Consider the following 23603-nt stretch of genomic DNA (forward strand, 5'->3'; position numbering starts at 1 on the left):
TCAAACTTTTTAACCATTTAATTGTCACCCACCTACAATCAGTTAATTGACATCAATCAAAAAATTAAATTTCCAAAAATTAATTTACTTCTATCACCAAATAAAAAGCACAATTAACTCAATCGCTGAGATATTGGGAATTTTTTTACTCAATCCCAATAAATGCTAAGTAAATAAGCTTTGTAATAATTTAATTACCAAACAAATTATATGTTTAAATTGTGTAACAAAATAAATTTAATTTGATGATGAAAAAAATATCAATAATAATACAATTTGTTTTCGCAACAATTGATAACAATTGACAATCACAATTATGGTACAAGATGTGAATGTGAAAATTAAAAAGCCATGATAATAATTAACTGTAATCATCTTGTAAATATCAACTGATTTAAATTGTGTTTTCCTCTTTTTTTTACGCAATTAAATAGTAGAAATTAATTGTTGATTAACTCTTCAGTTTCTCAATGAAAAACAACAACAAATGATGATCAAGATGAGAAAATGCCAAAGTTGATTGTGACAATTGAATCTAATCAAATGTTCAAAACTTTGTGATCAATTTTCCTGTTAACAGGGATAAAGAAAAGATCAAGAAATTAAGTATTATGAGCAATTAAAGTGTATAATTAAGAATAGTAATTAGCGTAATTAGAATGGCCGAAGCACCAGCAAGGTAGCGCCAGTGATCTTGTTGCAGGTATTTTCGCAGGTAAGCCCGAAAAACGAAAAGCACCGAACCGAGAGAAGCGATAAGTGCGTACATTGGTCCGGCCTTTGGTGCTTTGAGTGGACTCTTTTTGGACAGTTTAAGAGATCGAGTGGCAAACGCAGCGTCGATCCTTTCATTGACCGTCATGATCGCTTTTCGAGCGCCCGACCATTTATGTGGACCCTCAATACGATACTGGTAAGGTAAACAAGGTCCAAAGTAAAGTTTGTACCAAAACGCGGGATCGGTGAAAAAATATTTCCACAAGTTAGGCTTAGCTCCATATTGTTCAGCAATTTCGTCCATGTAATTGACCCAATCGATTTGCATGGTGTGTCGTGGACCTTTAAAATATCGTGACTCGATTTCGGCATTTTTCTCGTCGATATCCTTCATCATTACAGGTACACTTGGTAATCTACATCTACCTGTAGAGTTGGAGACAAAAAAAAATAAGGTAATCGGGAAACGCAAAGATACAATTAAACAATTGAATTGAAAAGTTCAACATGTTGTTTGAAAATATAACGGTAAATGTATTTATAACCCAGTTGATTGTGTTGAGGTGAAAAGTTTTTCCTTTTTCAACTGATTCATTGTATTAATCACTATTTAATTGAGTAATCATTGTTATCAGGTTAATCATTTAAAGCTTATTGTTGAACTTTTTTTTTCATTAATCATAAAACTAGTAGTCGCTGTAATAGTTATCATTTGAATCAATGAATTAATAATCGTTTGACTATCAGGTAAACGATACATGAAAAAGATCATGTTGATTGATAGATGGTTGAAATTAACAACACCTCAAAAGTACAATCAGCGTTTCAAAGTAAACTTAATCATCCTCTTTAGACAAACAATTAAGATGTTGATCATGATCAACAGGTTGGTTTAAGGTTAGTAACCTGAAACTTTCAGGTAACAAATTGTGAAAAATATCAAAAAAAAATTTGACTGAAACATTAACATGGTGATAGATTTGTTTATGTTGTTTACCTTTCATGAGTTGAACAAACCAGCGGGACTGTTGTTCAGAGACTGGGATAGCTGGTCCAACGGCTTGGATCAAGCCGATGAGTCCAAGGGTGTGAGGGTGTTTTAGTTTTGGTGGGAACATGTATTTGTAAAGTTCAACATGATTCTCAGAGGTCCAGACGATTGATGAATCAAGGAAGGGAAATGAAACCTCATATCCTGTGGCCAGAATGACGGAATCACATTTAGTCACCTTGGATTCACCTTCGAAGATGATTCCGTCCTCGGTAAACTCTTGAATATCATTTTTAAGTACAACGGTTCCTGAAAGTATCCGGTTGGGTAAAGCATCGTTGACCATTGGGTGCTGACCAAAGACTCGATGATCGGGTTCTACTCGATATAATTTATGGTCAAATCGGTCGTTCAAATAGTGCTCAACGAAGCTGCACTTCACCCTGTAAGGTGTGTAATTGAATAAAGTGAAACAAAATCGAGTAATAAATTCAGAATCAAAGGGATTTCCTTGTGGACCAACTCGCCATAAAATCCAAGCTCCTCGTCGAGTGGAAAGATACACCTAATTAGTCAAGAACAATTAAAATTCAACAGACAGATTAATTATACGGGATTAAAAGAGAAAAACAAAAATTCTCATGGTCAACGAAATTTAACGATAATTAAGGAAATGATTTAGATGATAATTAAATGATTATTGTCTCTTGTCTGTCTAATCCAAACTGCAACAAAATTAAACTCGAAATGATTAAATATTAGCAATTTACTCGAAACTTAATCGAAAGTTTTGTAAGAAAAAGTTATGAGATTTTCACAACTACGATTCTATGGAAAAGTTTTAATTTTTTCGAAAAAAGATATTAATCATTTCCAATTCGAATCTGTTTCGCTAATTATGATTAACTAGTTTTTAATTTCTAAAAGAACTCAAGTAGATGAGTCGAAGAAGTTTTTTTGAAGAAGGTCACTTAAAAGTCGTCGTCTTGTCGAAAAGTGAACTGAAAATCAGTCTACATTTTCGATGTTTTTATAGCCTGAGGCGATTTTAAAATGTTGATTAGTCGAGTGGAGAAAATTGTGAATTTTCCAAATGGATTGATTTCCAATTAGTTTATAACCTAAGTGTAATTAATTGCAAGATCACTTTTTCGTAATAATCATGTGATTGTCAACAGAAATTATCAAATTTCCCATGAAAATCTGACAAGAAAATCAATGAGCTGTGAATAATTTCAATTTTTCTCGCTTGAAACAAAAGTAATCACATATTCATGTTGTAAGAATATAAATGGAAAACTAATCAACCAAGACTAAATTAGGTAATAGCAATTAAATAAATCACAATTTAAATCAAACAGACTAGAGGCAGAGTAAAGAAAACAATTTCTTAATAACTCAAACTTGAATCGTTTGAATAAATGAAAGAAAATTGAACATTTCCTTGTAATTGAATAAGCGATAATTTCACTGAATGATTGATAATCGCTTAGGATTAAATGATTAAGCAAATTGTTTGGTCAATCGATTGGTTATCGATAGAAAATCAATATTAATAGAAAAGAAAATTAAATGATAATAACTTTCACTTATCGGGAATGTTAGATACGAAGAGGGAGAGAATCACTTGTGACCTGATTCACGAAAAAGTGACCAGGGTCACACGTACTCTTTTCCGGTTCAATTATCCAATTGGAAAGTTATATTAGTTTCAATACAAATATTTTTCTTCATTAATGCTCATCATTGAATAGAATTAAGATAATTATAATCTCCTTCCTCATCTTTTTACTTTCTTTCTTCCTCAATTCTTACATGAAATTTTATCATAATCTTAATTTTCGTCTCTTTTTCATACAATAATGATTGTCACTAATTAATCACCATCAACAATTACCATAAGTTGATAATTCTAATGACTGATATTTAATCAACACAATAAATTTCCCCTCTAACAATTAATCTAACGGTAAAAAAGCTCAACAGTATCAACATGATTGACAGAATCAGAAAGATAATTATCATCACTAATTGTTGAATCTACTTCAGTCCTCTGACCTCTTCCTACTGATTGACCAGAGCAATCATATAACCAGTAGATATAAGATTGCGATAATCAATCAATAGTGAATCAGCAATTGATTGTTGTGATTATTGGTGAAGGAAAGTATTGATATTTTTCTTGGAAAGGAAAGGTTAAGGTAAAAGTCTCATGAAAATCATGAATCAATGAACTTCACTCATGTTTGGATGTGGAAATGTTGGTTTACCTTCTTGGAAAACATTGAGAGCTCAACTGCAGCATCGCCACCAGAATTACCGATTCCAACAACGACAACGGTTTCGTTTTCAAATGGGTTCGGCTTTTTGTATCCATGTGTATGGATTATACGACCTGGAGGATTAAAGAGTAGAAAAAATGAAATATTAATAATTGGAAATTAAAAGTTAATCCTTTATGAAGGTTATTCTCATAGAGAGAAAAAGATTTTTAGAACATGAAAATGAATCATTTTCATGGAAATTGCGAGAATTAATCAGTTAATTACCTTTGAATTTCTCTTCCCCTTTGAATGTTGGTCGTAAGGGTTTAACGTGATGTCCAGTGCAGACCATTACCCCGTCGAATACTTTGCTTTTAATCTCCTTGGTTTTGAGATGTTGACTTGTGACCTTCCAACGTCCAGTGGCTTCGTAATCCTCAGCGGGTTCAACTTTAATCACTTTGGTTTCAAATTCAATAAATTTTCGGACACCAAAGTGTTCAGCATACATTTCAAAATATTGATACTGAACATTTTATGGATTATAGGGATTAATAAATGGAAAGAAAAACAAATCAATCAAATGGTCTAATTGGATTAAGATCAATGGGCTGATCATTGGTCACATGTTTTAATCTCGTTGGTGGATTAACTTACCATCGCTGTGTTGTGCATGTAATTGGCAAATTCTGCCGGTGGAGGATAATCCGAGTAGGCGGACATTTCTTTCGACGAGTTGATGATTGTTGACCTCATCACAGAAGCTAATCCATCGACATCATCATCTCGATATTTCCATAAACCACCAAGGAAATTTGATTGTTCATAACAAACAACATTGAAATTTTCTTCACGACAAACTTTAATTGCGTTGATTCCGGTGGCCCCACTTCCGATAATACAAATGGTTGGACCTTCACTTGTTGTCGCCATATTAGATGACCAAAGATGGCGATATAACTGTTGAAAATAAACACAAATTCACAAAAACGGCGATATTTCAAATCACTGATGTTGATAGTAAACAAAATCAACTATCACCGGATAAACAAAAAGTGTATCAGGATGTGTAAAGTTGATTATGTTTCTGATTGAATTAAGGTTTGAGTTTTTTTTTACACAACAATTTAGCTGTTTGATGGTAACACAAGTTATTTATATTTTTCTGATTATTCGTTGATTGCTACAGGCAACAGAAGAAAAAGAAAATAAAAGGTAACCAGTGAGGAACCCGAAAAAAAGATGATGATCAAGTTGGTAACCAGAAAATGAGGACAAGAAAATTTAGATTGTTGTTCCTGTTGATTCGTAAGCTAAACTGGCAGACCAACAATCAAATTTAATCATCCAGTGAGAAGAGAGGAAGAAGATGGTGGTTGTGATTTTAAAATGGTTTAAGAAGGAGAAAGAGGAGGAAGATGAGGAAGATAAGGAGGGAAGAGAGAGGAAGAGAGAGAGAGAGAGTGGAAAAGAAAAGGGATAAGAAAAGGGTAAGGGCAAGACGAAAGATCTACCTGGTGAAGGTGGATTATATTTACTTCAATTGTAACTCTCTTTTTCCCCTTAAATTGTGATTAACTGTCAAATTGTTTCTCCTCCTGTTGTGGGCTGGATGGTGATACGAAGTGGGAACATGTTACTCGTTGGTGTAGGAAAGAAACTCAGATTTGGTCCACCGAGTTTCAGTTTGTAACGTAATAGAAATTGAATAATTCTGATTGCTACCTCAAGATTCATCAAGGTTTCTATCATGTGTCAAGTTACCTTTGTTTCTTTTGTTAAATTGATGAATGAAAAAGGAAAACAAATCATCATCTTTGATAATTTGGTTGAAGCGTCAGAACAACAATTAAGTTTAATCTCCATGTGTTGAAGGTTCTTTTCCTTAACAATGTTTTCCTTTTAACCCATAGAATTGAATTGATTGAAAATCTCAAGTAATTCATCATATTTATCATTTCTACGGAGTTTTAATGAGATTGAGAAAAGAATTTCAAATTTGTAATAAACAAGTTCGAGGTTCTTTCGATTAGACAAAATGTTCATTTCTCTAGGCTGAAAATTGAAAGAAAAAAGTTCCATCTTTTGTTAATCCGATTCAATGGACTAGACGGAAAGAAAACTGGTTGGTCATTAGGGTCAAGTGAACTCATCCCTAAGGTTGGACTGGTCAGTTCTCATCTACGTGACCAGGATCAGGTAAATTCATCACCTTGAGCTCAGATTATTGCGCTCAAATCAAAACCAATCAATGATTCAATTCGTAAATCACTCAACCTATTCAATGACCAAAGGAACCAAAGATAATTTTCTGATCATTCACATCAAATTAATTGTTTCTCTGTCTTTTCAAGTTGATTTATTTACGGAAATACAATGACAGAGAATCAGAAAAACCCGGAAGAAGATAAATTAACATCGGTTTCCATGGTTCCAATGTTTTCTTATGAAATCAAAACAAGAAGCCGGTTGTTGATCAGATCATTGATCCATTTGTATAGTTGTTTCATGCTAACTGTTGAATCAACATGACAATTAATAGTAACACAATAATAAGAATCACGAATAGTTGATTAGTTGAATTTAATTGTGTCTACATTTTAACCATTCAAATCGACAACACGATCAGTGCAACATCAACAAATGAAGTTTCAACCCAAACCAATGGAGCCCTTAGAGAAAAGGTAACAATTAGATAATTAATATCGTTAAATTGTTGTTTCGTTTTAATTGTTAATCTCTTTTCTCATTTACAGGTTAGCAAGTTGTATCAGTGAAATTAAGAATCTTATTTGTTCAACAACAAGTGAATCAATCAAATCTAAAGACACTAATCGGTTACTTGGATCATCGGTTTACAATCAAGATATTAAAGATAATGGAATTGATTGGAGAACAATTTTAATTAAATTGTATGAAGAATTGCGAAAAACTCAGGAAAAAGATGAAGAGGAGGAAGACGAAGATGAGAAAGTTAATTGTATCTACACAGTTGATTCCATTGGAACGTTAATCACCATGATTAAAGATCAATTGAAAAAGACATTACAATCAAGCTCAACACAAAGTGATGACAATTTGATTGTTGATTCAACAATTGAATCAAAAACTAGTGTTGGTGTTGACAATTATTCATTAACTTTGACCCAGGACAATGTTGAGATTAATGAAATTTGGGAAACTTTGGTTCAATCATTGAAGGATTTACTAATTGATCAATTGATTGTATCAGAGATTGACAATCAACTGGATAAGGAGGCTTTTTATCATGAGATGATTTTACTTGACAATTTATCTGATTCATCAGCAACAACATCAACTAAATCAATGAGATCAGATGAAAATGAGCTGTTCAACATTTACGATTCAATTAGGACTCAACGAATTGATAAACAATTAGCCAAACAATCAAATAATAGCAGTGATAATTTAGAGACAATTGTCAAATGTATTAAGCAATGGGTTACATTTGATTTACAATTAGTTGATGGTTACCATTTATTTCACAATCAAGTAACTTTCCACCAAATAGTTACACCTTATATAATTTTGATGAGAAATTTAATCGTCAAAAAATCACCATCATCATCACCATTAAATCATCATCATCATCATTCATCACAATCGATAACCGATAAACCAATGAACATAATCAAAACAATTAGTTTACTCCAAGATCTTGATTGTTTCCTAACAGAACGAGATATTCATTTACCATCGGAAAATATGTCACCATCCAAGGATATTCACGATATTTGGGATTGGCGTGGTTACTTAATTGCTCAGGGTGTTGACAATTTACTTTTACGTTTTCTCAATCAAGGTCTTAATGATTTAATGGCCTCTTCCTCGTCTTTACCATCAAACGATTCCAAAAATGTAAATGATGAAAGGAAACCATCAAAAATAGACCAACAATTAATATCTCCAACAATCAATGAGATGGACAATGTTTTGTCAACAATTTACCAGATATTTAACTTCCTTGATTATTTTGGATCAATTGAATTAGCTGAATTTAAGGTTTCAGCGAAAGTGATAGTTAATGTTACGATTGTTGACTTTCTGTTGAAAACGTCGGAAATTTGGTTCGAGGAGAAATCGCTTCCAATTGAATCGTATTATACTCTGTACAATTCATTCCTGTTTTCTCAGCGCAAATTAAATCAACACGGATTAGCTAATGATAAGATTAACAGTGTCACCCAATCGCTCAGGTGTAAAATTGTCTCATCTCATTTGTCGTTACTTTTGTTTTCTTACAAAAGTTTGGATTACATTATAATCTACATGAAGAAATTGTCGATGACCATGTTGAATTTGATTCCATATGAAGTTCAGGATGATTCTCATATTTTTGTGTCCATCTTGACCCTTTACATGGTCCATTTGGTCAAGATTAAAATTGAATTGGCTGATTGTTTGATTATCTGTTCCAATATAATTGATTTACTTCAACCATTTGCAGTTAATTACGAGAAACTTTTTTATAAAAGTTTTCGTGAGATTCATTCATGTTGTTGGCTTTTAATTGTTCGAGCAATTTTTAATCATGCACCGATTTCCCTTCTTAATCAAGAATTGTCATCACCAGAAGAGCTTAATGGTAATGGTCATGTTAATTGTTCCAATGGTGTTAAAACTGTTACAGTTAAACCAAAGTCAACAGTTAAATCACATCAACAACTGACTAGTAAATTAGATAATCAATCAACTGCTTCCAATGGTTTATTGTCATCGTGCTCATCTAATCATTGGTCAAATATTTTCGATTGTTCCATTGAACCGATTGTCAGGCCATCTAATGCTTTTCTTATATCACTTCAACGTAAACGACCATCATGGTCGGTGATCATCAGGCCATTTCTTGAATCCCGTTTGTCTTTTTCAATCAATATCTTCAATCATATCCAAGTGACCACTGAAAATGAACAGAAAGCAATCAATTTATTAGCAAATATAATCACGATTGCGAATCTTAATGAGTCCAGGGAAAAGAGTGTCACTTACCTTTTATCACCGATCATTCAAAGGTAAACAATTTACGAATTAGTTGTCAATAATAATCTCTAATTGTCCAACAATTTGCACAGAAATGAGGATTGGCGTTGGTTGGACATTTCCAAAATCTCGGTCAAACCAAAACCCTGGTGGTTTCAATCATTGCACCAAGTGATTGATTCAACGGTCTCACAATTTGTCCAGGCCGTTTTAATCCCGATCGCTTATCGGTTCCTTTTAAAATCATCAAGATACAAATCATTTTATGACGAAGCCGATTTACATGATAGATATGCTGGTAAGTGTTAATTGTTTACTTTTCGTCCGATTGTCATTCTAATTGTTTCATTTATGCTTCTCTCTCACAGAATATGATGAAACCTTTTTAATTGACGAAGCAAGTAAATCATTATTATCAACAATTCCAACAATTATGGAAACACTTCCATTACCGTTGATTGCCAGTCTAGAAGATTTAAAAAATATTAAATTAATCACAATTAAGACTCTTTACAATTCATTAACTGCTCAGGTAATGAATAAACATCTATTGCACTTTTGCCAACTAATTAACTACTTTACGATAATTAATATCGTAATTTTCTTCTTGTTGTCTTTTAATTTTGTTCAATTTTTCCTTAATTGTGATTTAGATCATTTTTGGTTCCATTCTTCGTTGTTTAACTGAATCAAAATTGATTAATGAAACACTTTCCTCCAATGGTATTGCTTTTGCTTCCCGAATAGCAGATAAATTGGAGCAAATGGTGATCACTGAGGGTAAATGGCCAACGATGATTAAGTTAATTACTTCAATTGTTAATCGTCGACTTTCATCTAAAACCAATTATGTTGTTGCCTCTGAATCAGATCAATTTGATTTGATTGGTTCCCTAATTGCCCTGGAACCATCTCTTCAGTTAATTGTTGATAATTTGTACAATTTTCTAGTCTCCAATTCATCTTTGCTTAAAAAATGGTCACCTAAGTAAAGATCAACAATTTAATATTGATTGTATATCAACAACAACAACAACAACATCATCATCAGCTGATTCACCAATACAATCATTAACTTACAATATTCTTGATCATTGTGAGACAATTAAACGACCCAAAGTTGATTGTATCACCGATGACAAATGGTTGTCATTAATTAACCGAGTTAAATCTAAATTGTCACATCTCTCAATTGGACAGATACTTTCTGAACGAAATGATTTACGTCACAGTGATTTAAATGATTCGCTGGGAAAATTATCTGTTTACCTATGAAGAGAAAGAAAAATTAACAATAGTAGAGAAAAAAAAACACGTTAATCAATTGTTAACAATAAACAATTTGTTAAACTTTTCAATGTTTGTTGATCTTTTTTTTATGATTTTTTTTTCAGAGTTATAATGTAAATGGTGTTATGTCAATGGTGTTGAATAGGTGAGGTTTTAAAAGAGGTGGTGGAGTGGATGCTCATTTGGTGTTTCTGCTTTTTGTTGATTGGAAACAAATCCAATCATATGGACATTATATTAACCTTCCTTATCCTGACACTTTTGCGTTCACCTTTCACATTTTACAAGTTTTACAGAGACACAATATAAATAATTATAATAATATTTTTCGTATGCTCATGCAGTCGGAGAGATAAATATATATATATATATATGTATATATGTGAGGAGATAGATTCATATTACAATTAACAAAGGGAAAAAAATTATTTCTTTCAACGTCAAAGTAGAAACACATTAATGGATACATTACAATGGTGTCAATGGATATTGTTGATGTTGTTGTTATTTCGCAGTTGATTGTGTTGAATTGAAATTGTTGATATATATTTATAGTTGGATCATCATGCTGTCAAATCAATTCATCTTATTGAGTGTTTTCGGCGAATGGATTTACTGATGGTTATTTGTTGATTAGTGTACGTTTATTTACACATTTCTTGGTTAACCTTCCGACTCTCTCTTTATGATCATTAGTTAACTTGATTAAGAGATTTTTGCCTTCATTGATTTGATCTTGAAAAAGTTTACTTCGCTGAAGGTTACCACGTATTAGATCCGTTAATTTATCAAACAATTGTACTTGGGTGTCAATGAAGGTACGTTGTGAGTTATAAAAAGATCGGCCTAACATGTTAATTGTTTTGTGAATATCTTGATCACTGGTGTCAAAAAAATTTGAAAAGCTTCTTAAACGACTGTAGAGTTGAGTTTCCTCTTCATCGGCATCCTCCATATGTGTCACAAGATGTTGCACCTTCCAACCATTTTTCCTTTGTAAACCTTCATTTGAAAGTTCACTTAATGTTGTCTTCTTCTCGGATTTCTGTTTAACATCAGTGTACCTTAAAAAATGATATTGACATGATTTCCATGGTACATTGTAGGAATTAATGGAGATACGAGGTTTCTTAGAGATGGTGATTACACCTCCTGGTGCAGCGTCTTTGTTAACATTATTTGAATTACTGGTGGAGATGTTGATGTTACTACTTGTACCACTGATGATGTGAACTGATGTTCCTGTTGTTTCCTCTTTAATATTTACATTATCTTGATCATTAAGAAGAGGTTTAATGTTATTAGAGGTGGTCAGGTGAAAAGGTTCTAAAAGTTGTTTCCTAGGCTTCTTTGTTGGTGTAGTATCGGTAACACTATTGGTTGTTGAAGTTGCTTGTTGCTCACTACCCAAACGCTTTCTAATTAAAATAATGGGCCGAGGGGAAGATGGAGTTCCAGGTAGTGTTTGAATTTTAACTGGAGATATGACTGGAGAGATCACCGGTGAGGTAACAATATTGGTCCAAATGGGTGAACTTAAGGTAGTGCCAGAAGGAAGTATTGAAACACTAATGGATCGAGGTCCTGTGGCTGAGGTTGAATTGGTAGAAGTAAGTAAAGGTCCTTGTGAGGTTCCAGTTTGAAATCGAACAGGATTGGTCACTGTTGGCTGATTATTCATCTTTTTCTTTGCTTCTTTTTCTCACTTATTTTCATCAATAGAAAATCATTGACCAAAAGCAAAGAAAACAGACACAACACCAATATATCAGCCCAAAAATTTAGAAGATAATGGAGCAAAAAGAATAAATAAAAAAAGAAAACAAAAGACAAGAAATGTAATGGAGAGAGAGAGAGATAGAGAAAAAAGAAAAGAGGAAATTGACCAATTGAGCCAACAGAGAAAGAGAAGAGAAAAAAATAAGAGAGACAAGAAGAAAGTAGAGGTTTACAATAATTTAAATCCACAGAAAATATGCAAAGGTGAGAAGGAAATGAAGAAAGAGATGAATCTAAATAATTAAAATCCAAACTCTAGAATAAAAAGAAATCATCATTCTTAATCACTAAGTGAGAGAGAGAGAGAAAGAGAGACAAAAAAAACACCAACATCAAAGAGAAAACTACAAAAAATCTGCAATTAAAACAAATCTAAAAACAGGGTTGAAGGCGTAAGCCAAGAATGCGCAGGTAATGGCGCTTGTTTCAATAATCTTTCTCCTTTTTTCCTTAAACACTTGACGTTAGATTAACATTAGAATAGAACAATTGATAAACTAAATTAATAAATTAATTGTTTTCACCGAGATAAAAGAAAAAGAATCAAACTAATTAAATAATCACAATAGAAGAGTAAATGTCGATGTCCAAATGAAGAGAAAATGATTGGCTCAGAAAAAGAAATGGCGTTGACTTCGCTTCCGTTTCCATGGAAACTGTAAACAAAAAACATTCTTTTCTTTTTTTGTTTCCAACTGTTTCTCTCTCATTGCAAGTTCCAATTTCTCAGCAATTAAATTGCCATGTTTTCTTTTCTGTTTAATTAATGTTATCAAAAGACTAATTGGTATTTTCTCTCTCTATCGATTGATCTTAATTTATGTTAGTGTTTTAATCTTCAAGTGTTCAAGATCTTAAGTCTTGAAGGGAACAACTTTGTGTGTGTCAAATTGATGATGGTGTTAATCAACTTATTGCCACATTCGATTGTTAATTGTAATTTGTTTCCCTCTATTATGATTGTATTTATAAGCCAAATGTCTACGTGATGTGTGTGTGTGATTCAATTTCTTTGTGTAAGTTATGTTAATCTTTTTGATATACTGAATGTTTGTTCAAGTGAAATAAATTTTGTTGTTGTTGTTTCCATATTCTTAATTTTTGGATTTTTAATCAACCAATAATTTGTTTTGCATCTTAAATTTCAAGATAAATAGTTTGTCAACTGGAGTGATTACAGTTGATACAGAAAAAAAACAATATAACATAATAATAAAATTAAATTTGTGATAAAAGTCATTTCTTGGTTTCTTCATATATTGCGATTGGTTTTCTTTTTGTTTCTTCATTTCTTTCTGGCAACAAATCATCTGGAGATTACACTCAATGGTGAAGTTGATTAATTTACACTGTATGTTGACTTTTTCTGTTTTCAAACAAGAAAACAAACAAATAACAGAAAATGATGTAGTAATCTCTCTCTCTCTAATTACTGTACGAGGAAAATAAAGAACAGAGGAAGAAACCAAAACCAAAAAGAAATAGAATATGAAAATTCTTGAATTATTCACAGTTCCAACTAGAATATACGATTAATTGACCTACAAGAACTTCGCATGTACCTTGTAACCTTCAGGTGAGAACTGAGCGAAAAAAACACATCAGCACATAAAAAAAGAGAGAGAAGACAAACTGTTGAAATATCTTCGTTTTCTTTTTGTTGTTCACTTAATCTGGATTAATAATGATTTTCGGGTTCGGGAATGTTGATTTGGTAAAAATTGATTTTTCAATTGTGATGAATTATGCTTATGTTTTTATTTTTCCATCTCGAGTGTTTTAATCTTATCATCGCTTATGTTGTTGTTGTTGTTGTTGTTGTTGGTTTCAAAATGGAAGAGAATCTTTGTTGTTATCCTCATCCCATCACTGAGATCGGTTTCTTTCCGCCAACTTGTCCGTCTTTCTCTTTTTCCAATTGTTTTCCTAAATATTCCCAATTGTGAACGACCAGTTTTTGGACACAAAGTAGAGCTTCGTACTTGACATTTGGATCAGCGTCGTCCATCAATTGCATGATCAGATATTTACCGTTGAGGTTTTCAATTACTGTTTTACCTCGAGGATAATAACGAATGTATTCACCGATATCATGAATGGCCACACTTAAGACGAGAGGATCTTTTGAAGTTTCCAAAATTTTGATCAATATTTTAAGAAGTTCATAGTTTTTCTCATTCAACCGGTGGGCATTCTCACGCCAGAATTTTTCATTTGAATGAACTGGTGACCATTCCAATCGACCTGATTTAATCTCGTTACAATATTCATCGAAAGAGGATAAATCATGAACATATGATTGTAATTTCTCATAAAGAAATTCAATATCTTCCAATAAATCAGGATCTTCGTATTTATTACCAGCCTGTTTAAGAATATCCAATTGTTTTAAAACTTTTCCCTGAACCATAGTAATCGCATTGTCTCGAGATACTTCAGGATCTTCAGGTTTCTCAATAAGATTACGGAAAGAGGCTAAAATGATTCGGGTCACCTTCTCCTTGACCGATTCATTGAGAATGTCAGCAAGAGCTGGAATCAGATTATGTTTCGACATGACCTCTGAGGTCGACACATTGAATGAAAGCAGCCACAGGCAGAAAGTAAGTTGATATTGTATCTGGAAATTAACTCCATTGGATAAAACGGAAACAATTGTTGGAATTCCTCTGCGGATATGAATATTTTACGATATTCTTCAATTCGAAGCATCATCTGAAGACATCGAGCAATTGATCCGAGATACTCATTGTTTGGAACCTTTAATTGATCCAACAACCAGCAAATATAGAATTGGAGATCAGCTTCTCCCATGAACTCTTTTGACCAACAAGCAATTTTGGTAATTATTCTAGAGGCCATGTTTTGGATAAGACCATCAGTTTTGTTCAATTGATGTTCCATGTGACTCCAGATTGTTCTTCCCTTCTTGGCACCACCTGTGTAAAAAAAGAAAATAATTACAGATAAAAGAAAACATAAAGGTAAATCAGATCATCATCTCTCTTTCTCTTCCTTCAAGGAAAGGAATGAAAAAGAAACGATCTTTCGCCTCATCAATCATCTTACCTTTTTTTCTACAATATTCCTTGAATATTTCCACTCTCGACTTATCTTCATTCAACATGTCATCAATTAGAATAAGAATATATTGGGTGGCCTGGTTTTTTGATAATTTCTAGAAGACTAAGAAAAACTTCAGCACAAAGCAATGAATCTTTCTTGAAAAATTCATCTCTGGCTTCGGGTGTTTCCAGGCTTTCATACTTAACAATCCAGTCGAATTCTTGTTGGGAAATAAATTCACCAGATCGATAGAAATGCCAATTAACTCGAGCATTACGCACCTCAGCAGCTTTATATTGAATTACAGAGGTTGCTGATATTACGCCTCCCTTTTCAATGTCGTCAGGTAAATGCTGAAGAACCGAGTCAAGCTTCAAAGAGCTAATATCAGATGACATTTTGATGACAAGAGAAAAATACAAAAATAAATGAAACAAAAAAACCAATCAAATTAAGGTAAAAGGATACTAGTTGAATACTTAATCACAATTCTAAAGAGATAAAATCAAATTTAAAGAACAACAATTAATTCCCAAAGATAATTAAATGAGAAACAATCAACAATTGAATCAAGGACAAAATAAAGACAAAAATGTTTTGATCAATAGATGAACATTTAGTCAACAGGTGGAACTACTTGCAACGAAAAAAAGAAAACGCGAAATTTTTGAAAATGACAATCAAAACAATCTTTAATTGTGATAGTGTAAATCGCTTTGATTAACATAATTAATTATACAAAAAAAACGAAAATTCATCTAATTTAGTTTTTCCAATATGAAAGACATCGAATTGATTGTTGACAATTAACCAGCATGTTTAATCATCTTAATGGAAATAGTTATTGAGATCAATGAAGAAAGGTTTAAGCTTGGAAAGAATTATCCTAATTGCCAGTTTGCCATCCAATTGCTCTTGCAGACTTTTTTCTTGCCCTTTCAGATCTCCTTTGAGAAACCTGAGGTTGGCCTGGAGGCGAAAGTCCACTTGTTGATGCACCAACCTGAAGAATGAAAAATGAAAAATAAAAGATAAGAATTAAATTTGTGATGAAAGTCATTTCTTGGTTTCTTCATTGCTTTCTGACAACCACCAATAATCTGCAGATCATTCACAGTTCCAACTAGAATATACGATTAATTGATCTACAAGAACTTCGCATGTACCTTGTAACCTTCAGGTGAGAACTGAGCGAAAAAAACACATCAGCACATAAAAAAAGAGAGAAAACAAACTGTTGAAATATCTTCGTTTTCTTTTTGTTGTTCACTTAATCTGGATTAATAATGATTTTCGGGTTCGGGAATGTTGATTTGGTAAAAATTGATTTTTCAATTGTGATGAATTATGCTTATGTTTTTATTTTTCCATCTCGAGTGTTTTAATCTTATCATCGCTTATGTTGTTGTTGTTGTTGTTGGTTTCAAAATGGAAGAGAATCTTTGTTGTTATCCTCATCCCATCACTGAGATCGGTTTCTTTCCGCCAACTTGTCCGTCTTTCTCTTTTTCCAATTGTTTTCCTAAATATTCCCAATTGTGAACGACCAGTTTTTGGACACAAAGTAGAGCTTCGTACTTGACATTGGGATCAGCGTCGTCCATCAATTGCATGATCAGATATTTACCGTTGAGGTTTTCAATTACTGTTTTACCTCGAGGATAATAACGAATGTATTCACCGATATCATGAATGGCCACACTTAAGACGAGAGGATCTTTTGAAGTTTCCAAAATTTGATTTGGTGACCATTCCAGTCGACCTGATTTAATCTCGTTACAATATTCATCGAAAGAGGATAAATCATGAACATATGATTGTAATTTCTCATAAAGAAATTCAATATCTTCCAATAAATCAGGATCTTCGTATTTATTACCAGCCTGTTTAAGAATATCCAATTGTTTTAAAACTTTTCCCTGAACCATAGTAATCGCATTGTCTCGAGATACTTCAGGATCTTCAGGTTTCTCAATAAGATTACGGAAAGAGGCTAAAATGATTCGGGTCACCTTCTCCTTGACCGATTCATTGAGAATGTCAGCAAGAGCGGGAATCAGATTATGTTTCGACATGACCTCTGAGGTCGACACATTGAATGAAAGCAGCCACAGGCAGAAAGTTAGTTGATATAAGAGAAATAATAATCTTACCTGGACATTTTTATCCACGGATTCTACGTTTTTTGTTGAGTATTCAGCGAAAACTTTACCCTTTTTTTTGTAGAAAACGTGTTCACCTCCATTATACTGTTTTTTTATATTACTACTAGAACTATAAAATAGCGAAATATTTATACAAAATGGTTTTTCATTACGTTGATTAATTTGCTTACTAATGAAATATAGAGCAGATACACACAACATAAAAAACACAAAAACAATTGAATCAAAATATTCCATTTTGATAAATATAATTACTCATTAAATGAGAAACAATCAACAATTGATTCAAAGACAAAATAAAGACAGAAAATGTTTTGATCAATAGATGAACATTTAGTCAACAGGTGGAACTACTTGCAACGAAAAAAGAAAACGCGGAATTTTTGAAAATGATAATCGAAGACAACTTGATATTGTTGAAAATGTCTCTATTTACAATGAGCAGATGATAATAATGATCCAAATTAAAATTGACATGGGAAAAAGGCAAAGTTGTCAAGTTAAATAATCTAATCAAGTTGATTAACATACAACACTTTTTGATTATAATGGCAATTAGACAGCTGAATTTACTGTTAATTTTATACGTTGTTAGGTTACAACATTTACGTTACCATCATCAACTTCATGTTTAACTAATTATGATTACGATTCAATTATAATCAACTAATTTTTTTGACGAAAAAAGTTAATATCTTAATTTTTCTACTTACAGTTCTGTAATTTAATTATTCTAATCATTTGGTTGGACCTCAGATAAACTTCAATCTAAAAGTAAACAGAAATCAAAATGTTAAAGGTAAGATTAAATTGCCAACAATTAACAGATTATCTCAACTAATATGACTTGTATTTGAATTTTAGAAATCAATCATTTTCAAAATTAAGGAATGAATCAAGACAAGGAATCAATTAAATCGACAATAAAATCCAATGAAATGCAATCATCACAATCAACTAATCACAATGGAAACAATTTCTCTACAACTTTTCAATCATTTGACAATATTTCTGATTTGGACAATTTAAATGTTCCCAAATTGCGATGGGTCATAATTATGTTATCTCATTTGGCACTACTTTCGGTGACCGTTGTCGCGTCCAGTTTAAGCTTGACCATTGTCGCCATGAATCGGAACGAGATGATAACCCTTGAGGAGATAAACGAGTGTTTGATAATTTGTAACGGTACTTTTGTGACAATAGTTCCCCCCGAAGTAATTGACAATGGACTTTATGTGACCTGGAGTGAAACGGAAAAAGATTACATGCTTCAAGCGCTTTTCTGGGGAGCGTCCATTTTTTCCCCGGTGGGTGGACGAATAGGTGAAATTCTCGGCCCTCGGTGGACAGTTTCAACTTGCCTGATGTTAATTGCTCTTCTTAATTTACTTTATCCAATGGCTGCATTAACTAATTACTGGATTGCTTATGGTGTCCGAGTTGTTCAGGGAATGGGTCAAGGTATTATTATCCCTTCACTGGTGATAATTATCACCCGATGGTCAACTGACCACGAGAAAACACTCAGCAATTCACTTGTCCAAGGAGGTATTGCCATGGGCAATATGATTGTCCATCCCTTTGTTGGTCTACTAATTTCAAGTCAATCAACTAATCATTGGCCAAGTGTTTTCTACTATATCAGTTTATTCAATTTGTTTATCTTCACTCTATGGTGTTTAATTGTCTTTGATTATCCGGAGACTCATCCTTACCTTAGTCAACAAGAGTTGCAATTAATTATTTCCAATCGATCACTCAAATCAGGAGTAATGGTAAATTCAATTGAATCTTAAAACTGAAAGCAGATTAATGATCATTTACAATTAACAGAAATCAATTCCATGGGGTCGCATGTTGACCTCACCGCCCGTTTTGGCCTATCTTGTGGTCGCGTTCACCTATGGGTGGATAATTAACTTGATTTCAACGCAAATCCCTTCGTTTTATAAACAAGTGTTGAATTTAAGTTTTGAAGCGGTTTGTGTTTTGTATTTGTAACAATTAAGATTTTAACTAAATTGATTTTAATTGTCTTTTTCATCAGAATGGTTTGGTCAATGCATTACCTTGGATAATATCATTTATCATCTCGCTGACCGCAAGTTACATCACTGATTATATTAATCAAAATAGTTCGATATCATTAACTAGATTGAGAAAAATTTCAGCAGCTTTGGGTAAGATGATTAACTTAATTGTTGTAATTGTTGTAATGATTGTCTTTTTTTCTCGATCAACAGGATTAGGATTTGGATCAATTGGACTTGTTTCCATTACTTTAGGCGATTGGAGTGATCTAGTCATCGTTATATTGGTGACACTCTCGAAAGGTTTGGCTACTCTTACTGTCGCTGGACCAGGAACATCTCAACTGGACATTAGTCCAAGTTATGCCGGAACTTTGGCTGGACTTGCTAATTTGTGTTACAATTTATCGGCTTTGGCGATGAATCAGTCAATTGTTACAATTATCGGTGATTATCCTGATAGATTTAAATGGTTTCACTTTTTCCATGTTACTTGTGGACTTAATTTAATTGGATTAACCTTATTCTGTCTCATGGGATCTGCTAAAGTTCAACCATGGGATCCATCGTATGACCAAAGTCCAGTTAATTTCAGAACACCATTAAATACTCAATTTATTATCAACAACAATCAAGCCAACACCTTTAATCAAATCAATTAACAAAATGATAGTTGATATCATTTGACATTTCCAACTGTGATTTAAAATCTATCGCAAGTCAATTGATGAAACAAATTAAATGTCAACATTTTCCATCGGATAATATTTTCTGTTTGGATTAACTTGGATTAATTTCGTTTCTTTTTCATCATTAAAATTGATTTTGTTTCATTCATTTGAAAGGCAATTGATGGAAGAAGCTTAAAATCACAATTAAATGATAAAAAGATCACAATTAACACAATGGATCATCGCTTTTATAATTGTTAAAAGATTAGTTTATTTAATAGAAGATTTTTTGGATGAATTTTTTTCCATCAATAGATGACAATTTCTCTGTCGCAAAATTATCATTTCTTGTTTATCTCTTACCAATTGTGTTCATTCAATGTTCAGCTTTTGTGCTCTTATTTCAGACACCCGTTATTATGATTACCAACTTGCGAATTGATAAAAAATAGTAATCTATGATCTAGACATCGATTCAATGATTTGAAGTTATTTGTCTCATCGTTTTCTGTGAAAGTTAAGGAAAAAAATAGAGTGAAAGTGATAAATGAATGGGAAATTTAACAAGAATAAGACAAGGTGGTTGACTCACTTGTTTTTCTAGGAGCTAATTCAAGTTTCTTCAGCTCTTGATGTTCCTGGGAAGAATATGCTGAATATTGTACTCATAATAATCGAATTAGAACTTAAACTTTCATCTTCATCTTCATCTTCATCATCCATTATCATTCATCTTCATCATTTGAAACAATCACAATGATAAAAAGACTATAATTAACACAATGGATCATCGCTTTCATCGATAACCATTTAGTTGGTTAAGTTTTACTAATACAACTTGATTCGGCGATTGGTTCGAATCAAGTATATTCCGTGACATAAATAAGACAATTTATCGATCATAAGATGTAAATTACTATTGAATTAATGATCATAGAAACTTTGTTGAATCTTTTAATTCTCAATTCTCAACTTAGAGACACAGAAATCGTAGATTAACGGATTTAAAGATTACTTTATGTTGATTATCTGGTAGAGAAGAGAGTTAATAAAATGAGAACTCTCATCATTTGATTGATCTTATTTAATGTGAACAATTTGATTGAAATTATACTGAAAAGGTTCATACTAAGAATAAGTGAAAATGACCGGATCCCGTTTAAGTTTACCTCGAAATAGTGTCGCCTCCATTAAATCAACAATCAAAAATGTCGCTCGATTCCGTTGGTTGATTTTCGCCGTTGGAAATTTGGCCAATTTTGCTAATTCTGTGATAGGAATTAGTTTAAGTTTAACTATTGTAGCCATGATTAAACACAAGGTCGAAGGTGGCCAAGGTCATTCAGGACTGGAAAATATAACAACACTGACCAACGAAAATAGTTCAGATGTAAGTATGAAGCCAATACCGACCTTATATTCAAGCTTATGGTTCACACCTTCACCCGACGATGATAATTTTTATGTCAACTGGTCAAACACGGATAAAGCTCGGATGCTTCAAGCCTCGTTTTGGGGAGTTCTGGTCATTTCACCTTTTGGTGGTCGACTTTGTGAACTTTTTGGTCCTCGAAGGATCTTGACAATTGCACTAATGTTCACTGGTATAAGTAACCTTTTCTTTCCCGTGGTGGCAAGAAAATCATATTACGCCGCTTACCTTTTACGAATATTCCAAGGAATGGTCAACAGTGTTAATGGTCCATCGACTAATGTTGTCGTTACTCGTTGGTCAACATCAGGTGAACGAACACTTTCCAATGCAGTGGTTAATTCGGGCGGAGCGTTGGGCTGTCTGGTTGGTCTTCCATTGGCTGGTCTTCTGGTATCTGGAACTTTTCTCGGCGGTTGGCCTTCGGTCTTTTATATTTTGGGTTCTCTCAATATAATTGTCTCCATTATCTGGTACTTTATTATGTACGACACACCTGAAGAACATCCTTACCTTAGTCCAGAAGAACTGGAGGAGATTCTATCCAAACGATCACTTAAATCGGGCGAAGTGGTGAGTGTTTAAATCTATCGGGAGATATTCAACTTTTCTCTAATCTGTGGTTCTTAAAAATCGAAAATCATTTAAGGTCCAAGTTCCATGGCGTAAAATGTTCACGTCTCTTCCTGTCTACGGCTATTTGGTTCCAACATTCACCTACGGTTGGATTGTGGCTGTTGTCGCTTCTCAGATTCCATCATTTTATGAAGAGGTTTTGGGATTTTCTCATGAAGCGGTAAGTCAATCAGTCGAATTGTTCAAATTATCTCAAGAAAGAGAAGTTCAAAAAAAAGTTTGCGAATCATTAAACTTCACTGTTGTTTTACTGGAGTATTTATAACATTATTAATACGTCATTTGTGTGCATTTGTTATTTAGTAACGATTAGTTAATTCGGATTGATTAACGTACTTAAGAAAATTTTCATTTTAATTCCTCACGATCATTAGAATGGTTTTATGGCGAGTCTTCCGTGGTTGATGTCGATGGGAAGTTCACTTATTGCAAGTTCCATTGTCGATAAGGTTCGTGCTACCAAGCGATTCTCTTTGACAATAATTCGTAAAGTAGTTACGCTCCTCTGTAAGTCACAATTCAGATAATTAGCATAACTTGAGAACAATAATTATCGATGATTATCTTTTCGTTTTGTAAAAGCTCTTGGTTGTGTCTCAGTTGGTTTAATTGCAATCACAATATTGGGTAACCACCGAATAGCTGTTGTATTGACTCTCGGTCTTTCCAAGGGAATGGCGACTGCAAATGTCGCTGGTTCGGGTTCTACTCATCTCGATACTGCACCGACATTTTCCGGAACTTTAGCTGGATTCTCTTCCATGGTCTCAAGTATCGCATCGTTGGCTGCTAACGAAGGTGTAGCTCGAATTGTTGGAAACGAACCCACGGCGGCCAATTGGTATCGATTCTTTTACATTTCAGCAGCGATAAACGCTTTCGGTATCATCTTTTCTTTCTTTTTGGTTCGGGAGAAACTCAAGATTGGGATCCATCATCAGCTCGAAGACAAAGTGTCAAATCGGTGATTAGTGATAAACATAAATCCAGTATTAGATCAGAAATTGGCTCTCAATTTCATCAACAACAATCAACTATCTCTGATACGATCGAGCCACAATTAACCAACCATCCGAACATCACCAATGAACCGAATAACAATCAAGAATGATTGTTATTATTGTTAAGATATTCTAATCATTGTGAATCAATTAATCAATCAATTGGTTTATTTGTACATCTTCTCTTGGAAATAAAGTTGCAAATTAAAATTAACTTGATTGTAATTAATGAGCATCAAATTTTTCGTCACCTTGAATTGCTGATAATTGGGAAAAAAATATTATCGTTAGTTTATTAAAACATCAGTTTCATTAAGAAAATACCTTGACACTAATTGGTTTTGGTTGTGGTAAATATTAATTAGATTAAATCTTGATTAAGGAATTGTAATTAAGCCGAGATTAATTCAGATCGATTCATTTCTGCACATCTTGTTATTGTATTAATCTTAATTTTCAAGGTTATTTATAATCAATTGTCAACTTATCTATACATAGAGTTGGAACTATTGCAATAATTAACTCCGAGTGAGTTACTTTTAACCCTTTGATCCTTT

At 33.0% G+C, this 23603-nt stretch overlaps 6 protein-coding genes across 6 annotated transcripts; 2 read left to right on the forward strand and 4 right to left on the reverse strand.

Annotated features, from left to right (window-relative positions):
- Nucleotides 1-206: 206 nt before the first annotated feature.
- Nucleotides 207-5341, reverse strand: LOC128393696 (flavin-containing monooxygenase 5-like). Its single transcript, XM_053353911.1, has 5 exons — nt 4630-5341; nt 4258-4498; nt 3979-4103; nt 1715-2273; nt 207-1143 (listed from the first exon to the last, which is right to left on the reverse strand). The coding sequence occupies exons 1-5, from the start codon at nt 4903-4905 to the stop codon at nt 620-622; spliced, it is 1725 nt and encodes a 574-aa protein (XP_053209886.1). The 5' UTR covers nt 4906-5341; the 3' UTR covers nt 207-619.
- A 140-nt stretch (nt 5342-5481) lies between these two features.
- On the forward strand, nt 5482-10331 carry LOC128393693 (uncharacterized). Its single transcript, XM_053353905.1, is given in 7 exon segments — nt 5482-6171; nt 6327-6656; nt 6729-9005; nt 9066-9271; nt 9342-9505; nt 9627-9943; nt 9945-10331. Coding segments are annotated over 6 exon segments (3309 nt in total). The 5' UTR covers nt 5482-6171; nt 6327-6615; the 3' UTR covers nt 10249-10331.
- Nucleotides 10332-10522: 191 nt separating this feature from the next.
- Nucleotides 10523-12638, reverse strand: LOC128393699 (histone deacetylase complex subunit SAP130-like). The gene has a single exon (XM_053353913.1). It carries the CDS (start codon nt 11942-11944, stop codon nt 10886-10888), a length of 1059 nt encoding a protein of 352 aa, XP_053209888.1. The 5' UTR covers nt 11945-12638; the 3' UTR covers nt 10523-10885.
- Nucleotides 12639-13278: 640 nt separating this feature from the next.
- Nucleotides 13279-15687, reverse strand: LOC128393698 (V-type proton ATPase subunit H-like). The gene is given in 4 exon segments (XM_053353912.1): nt 13279-14712; nt 14715-14981; nt 15112-15221; nt 15223-15687. Coding segments are annotated over 4 exon segments (1473 nt in total). The 5' UTR covers nt 15507-15687; the 3' UTR covers nt 13279-13900.
- A 635-nt stretch (nt 15688-16322) lies between these two features.
- LOC128393740 (V-type proton ATPase subunit H-like) lies at nt 16323-17474 on the reverse strand. The gene has a single exon (XM_053353954.1). The coding sequence runs from the start codon at nt 17472-17474 to the stop codon at nt 16563-16565; it is 912 nt and encodes a 303-aa protein (XP_053209929.1). The 3' UTR covers nt 16323-16562.
- A 332-nt stretch (nt 17475-17806) lies between these two features.
- Nucleotides 17807-23278, forward strand: LOC128393741 (uncharacterized). The gene is given in 9 exon segments (XM_053353955.1): nt 17807-18072; nt 18138-19051; nt 19110-19256; nt 19324-19965; nt 21116-21982; nt 22059-22205; nt 22420-22552; nt 22628-22944; nt 22947-23278. Coding segments are annotated over 8 exon segments (3351 nt in total). The 5' UTR covers nt 17807-18072; nt 18138-18163; the 3' UTR covers nt 23157-23278.
- Nucleotides 23279-23603: the final 325 nt, after the last annotated feature.

Source organism: Panonychus citri, unplaced genomic scaffold, assembly GCF_014898815.1.
Source record: "Panonychus citri isolate SS breed McGregor unplaced genomic scaffold, ASM1489881v1 Contig00138, whole genome shotgun sequence".
In the NCBI taxonomy this organism is placed as follows: domain Eukaryota; kingdom Metazoa; phylum Arthropoda; class Arachnida; order Trombidiformes; family Tetranychidae; genus Panonychus; species Panonychus citri.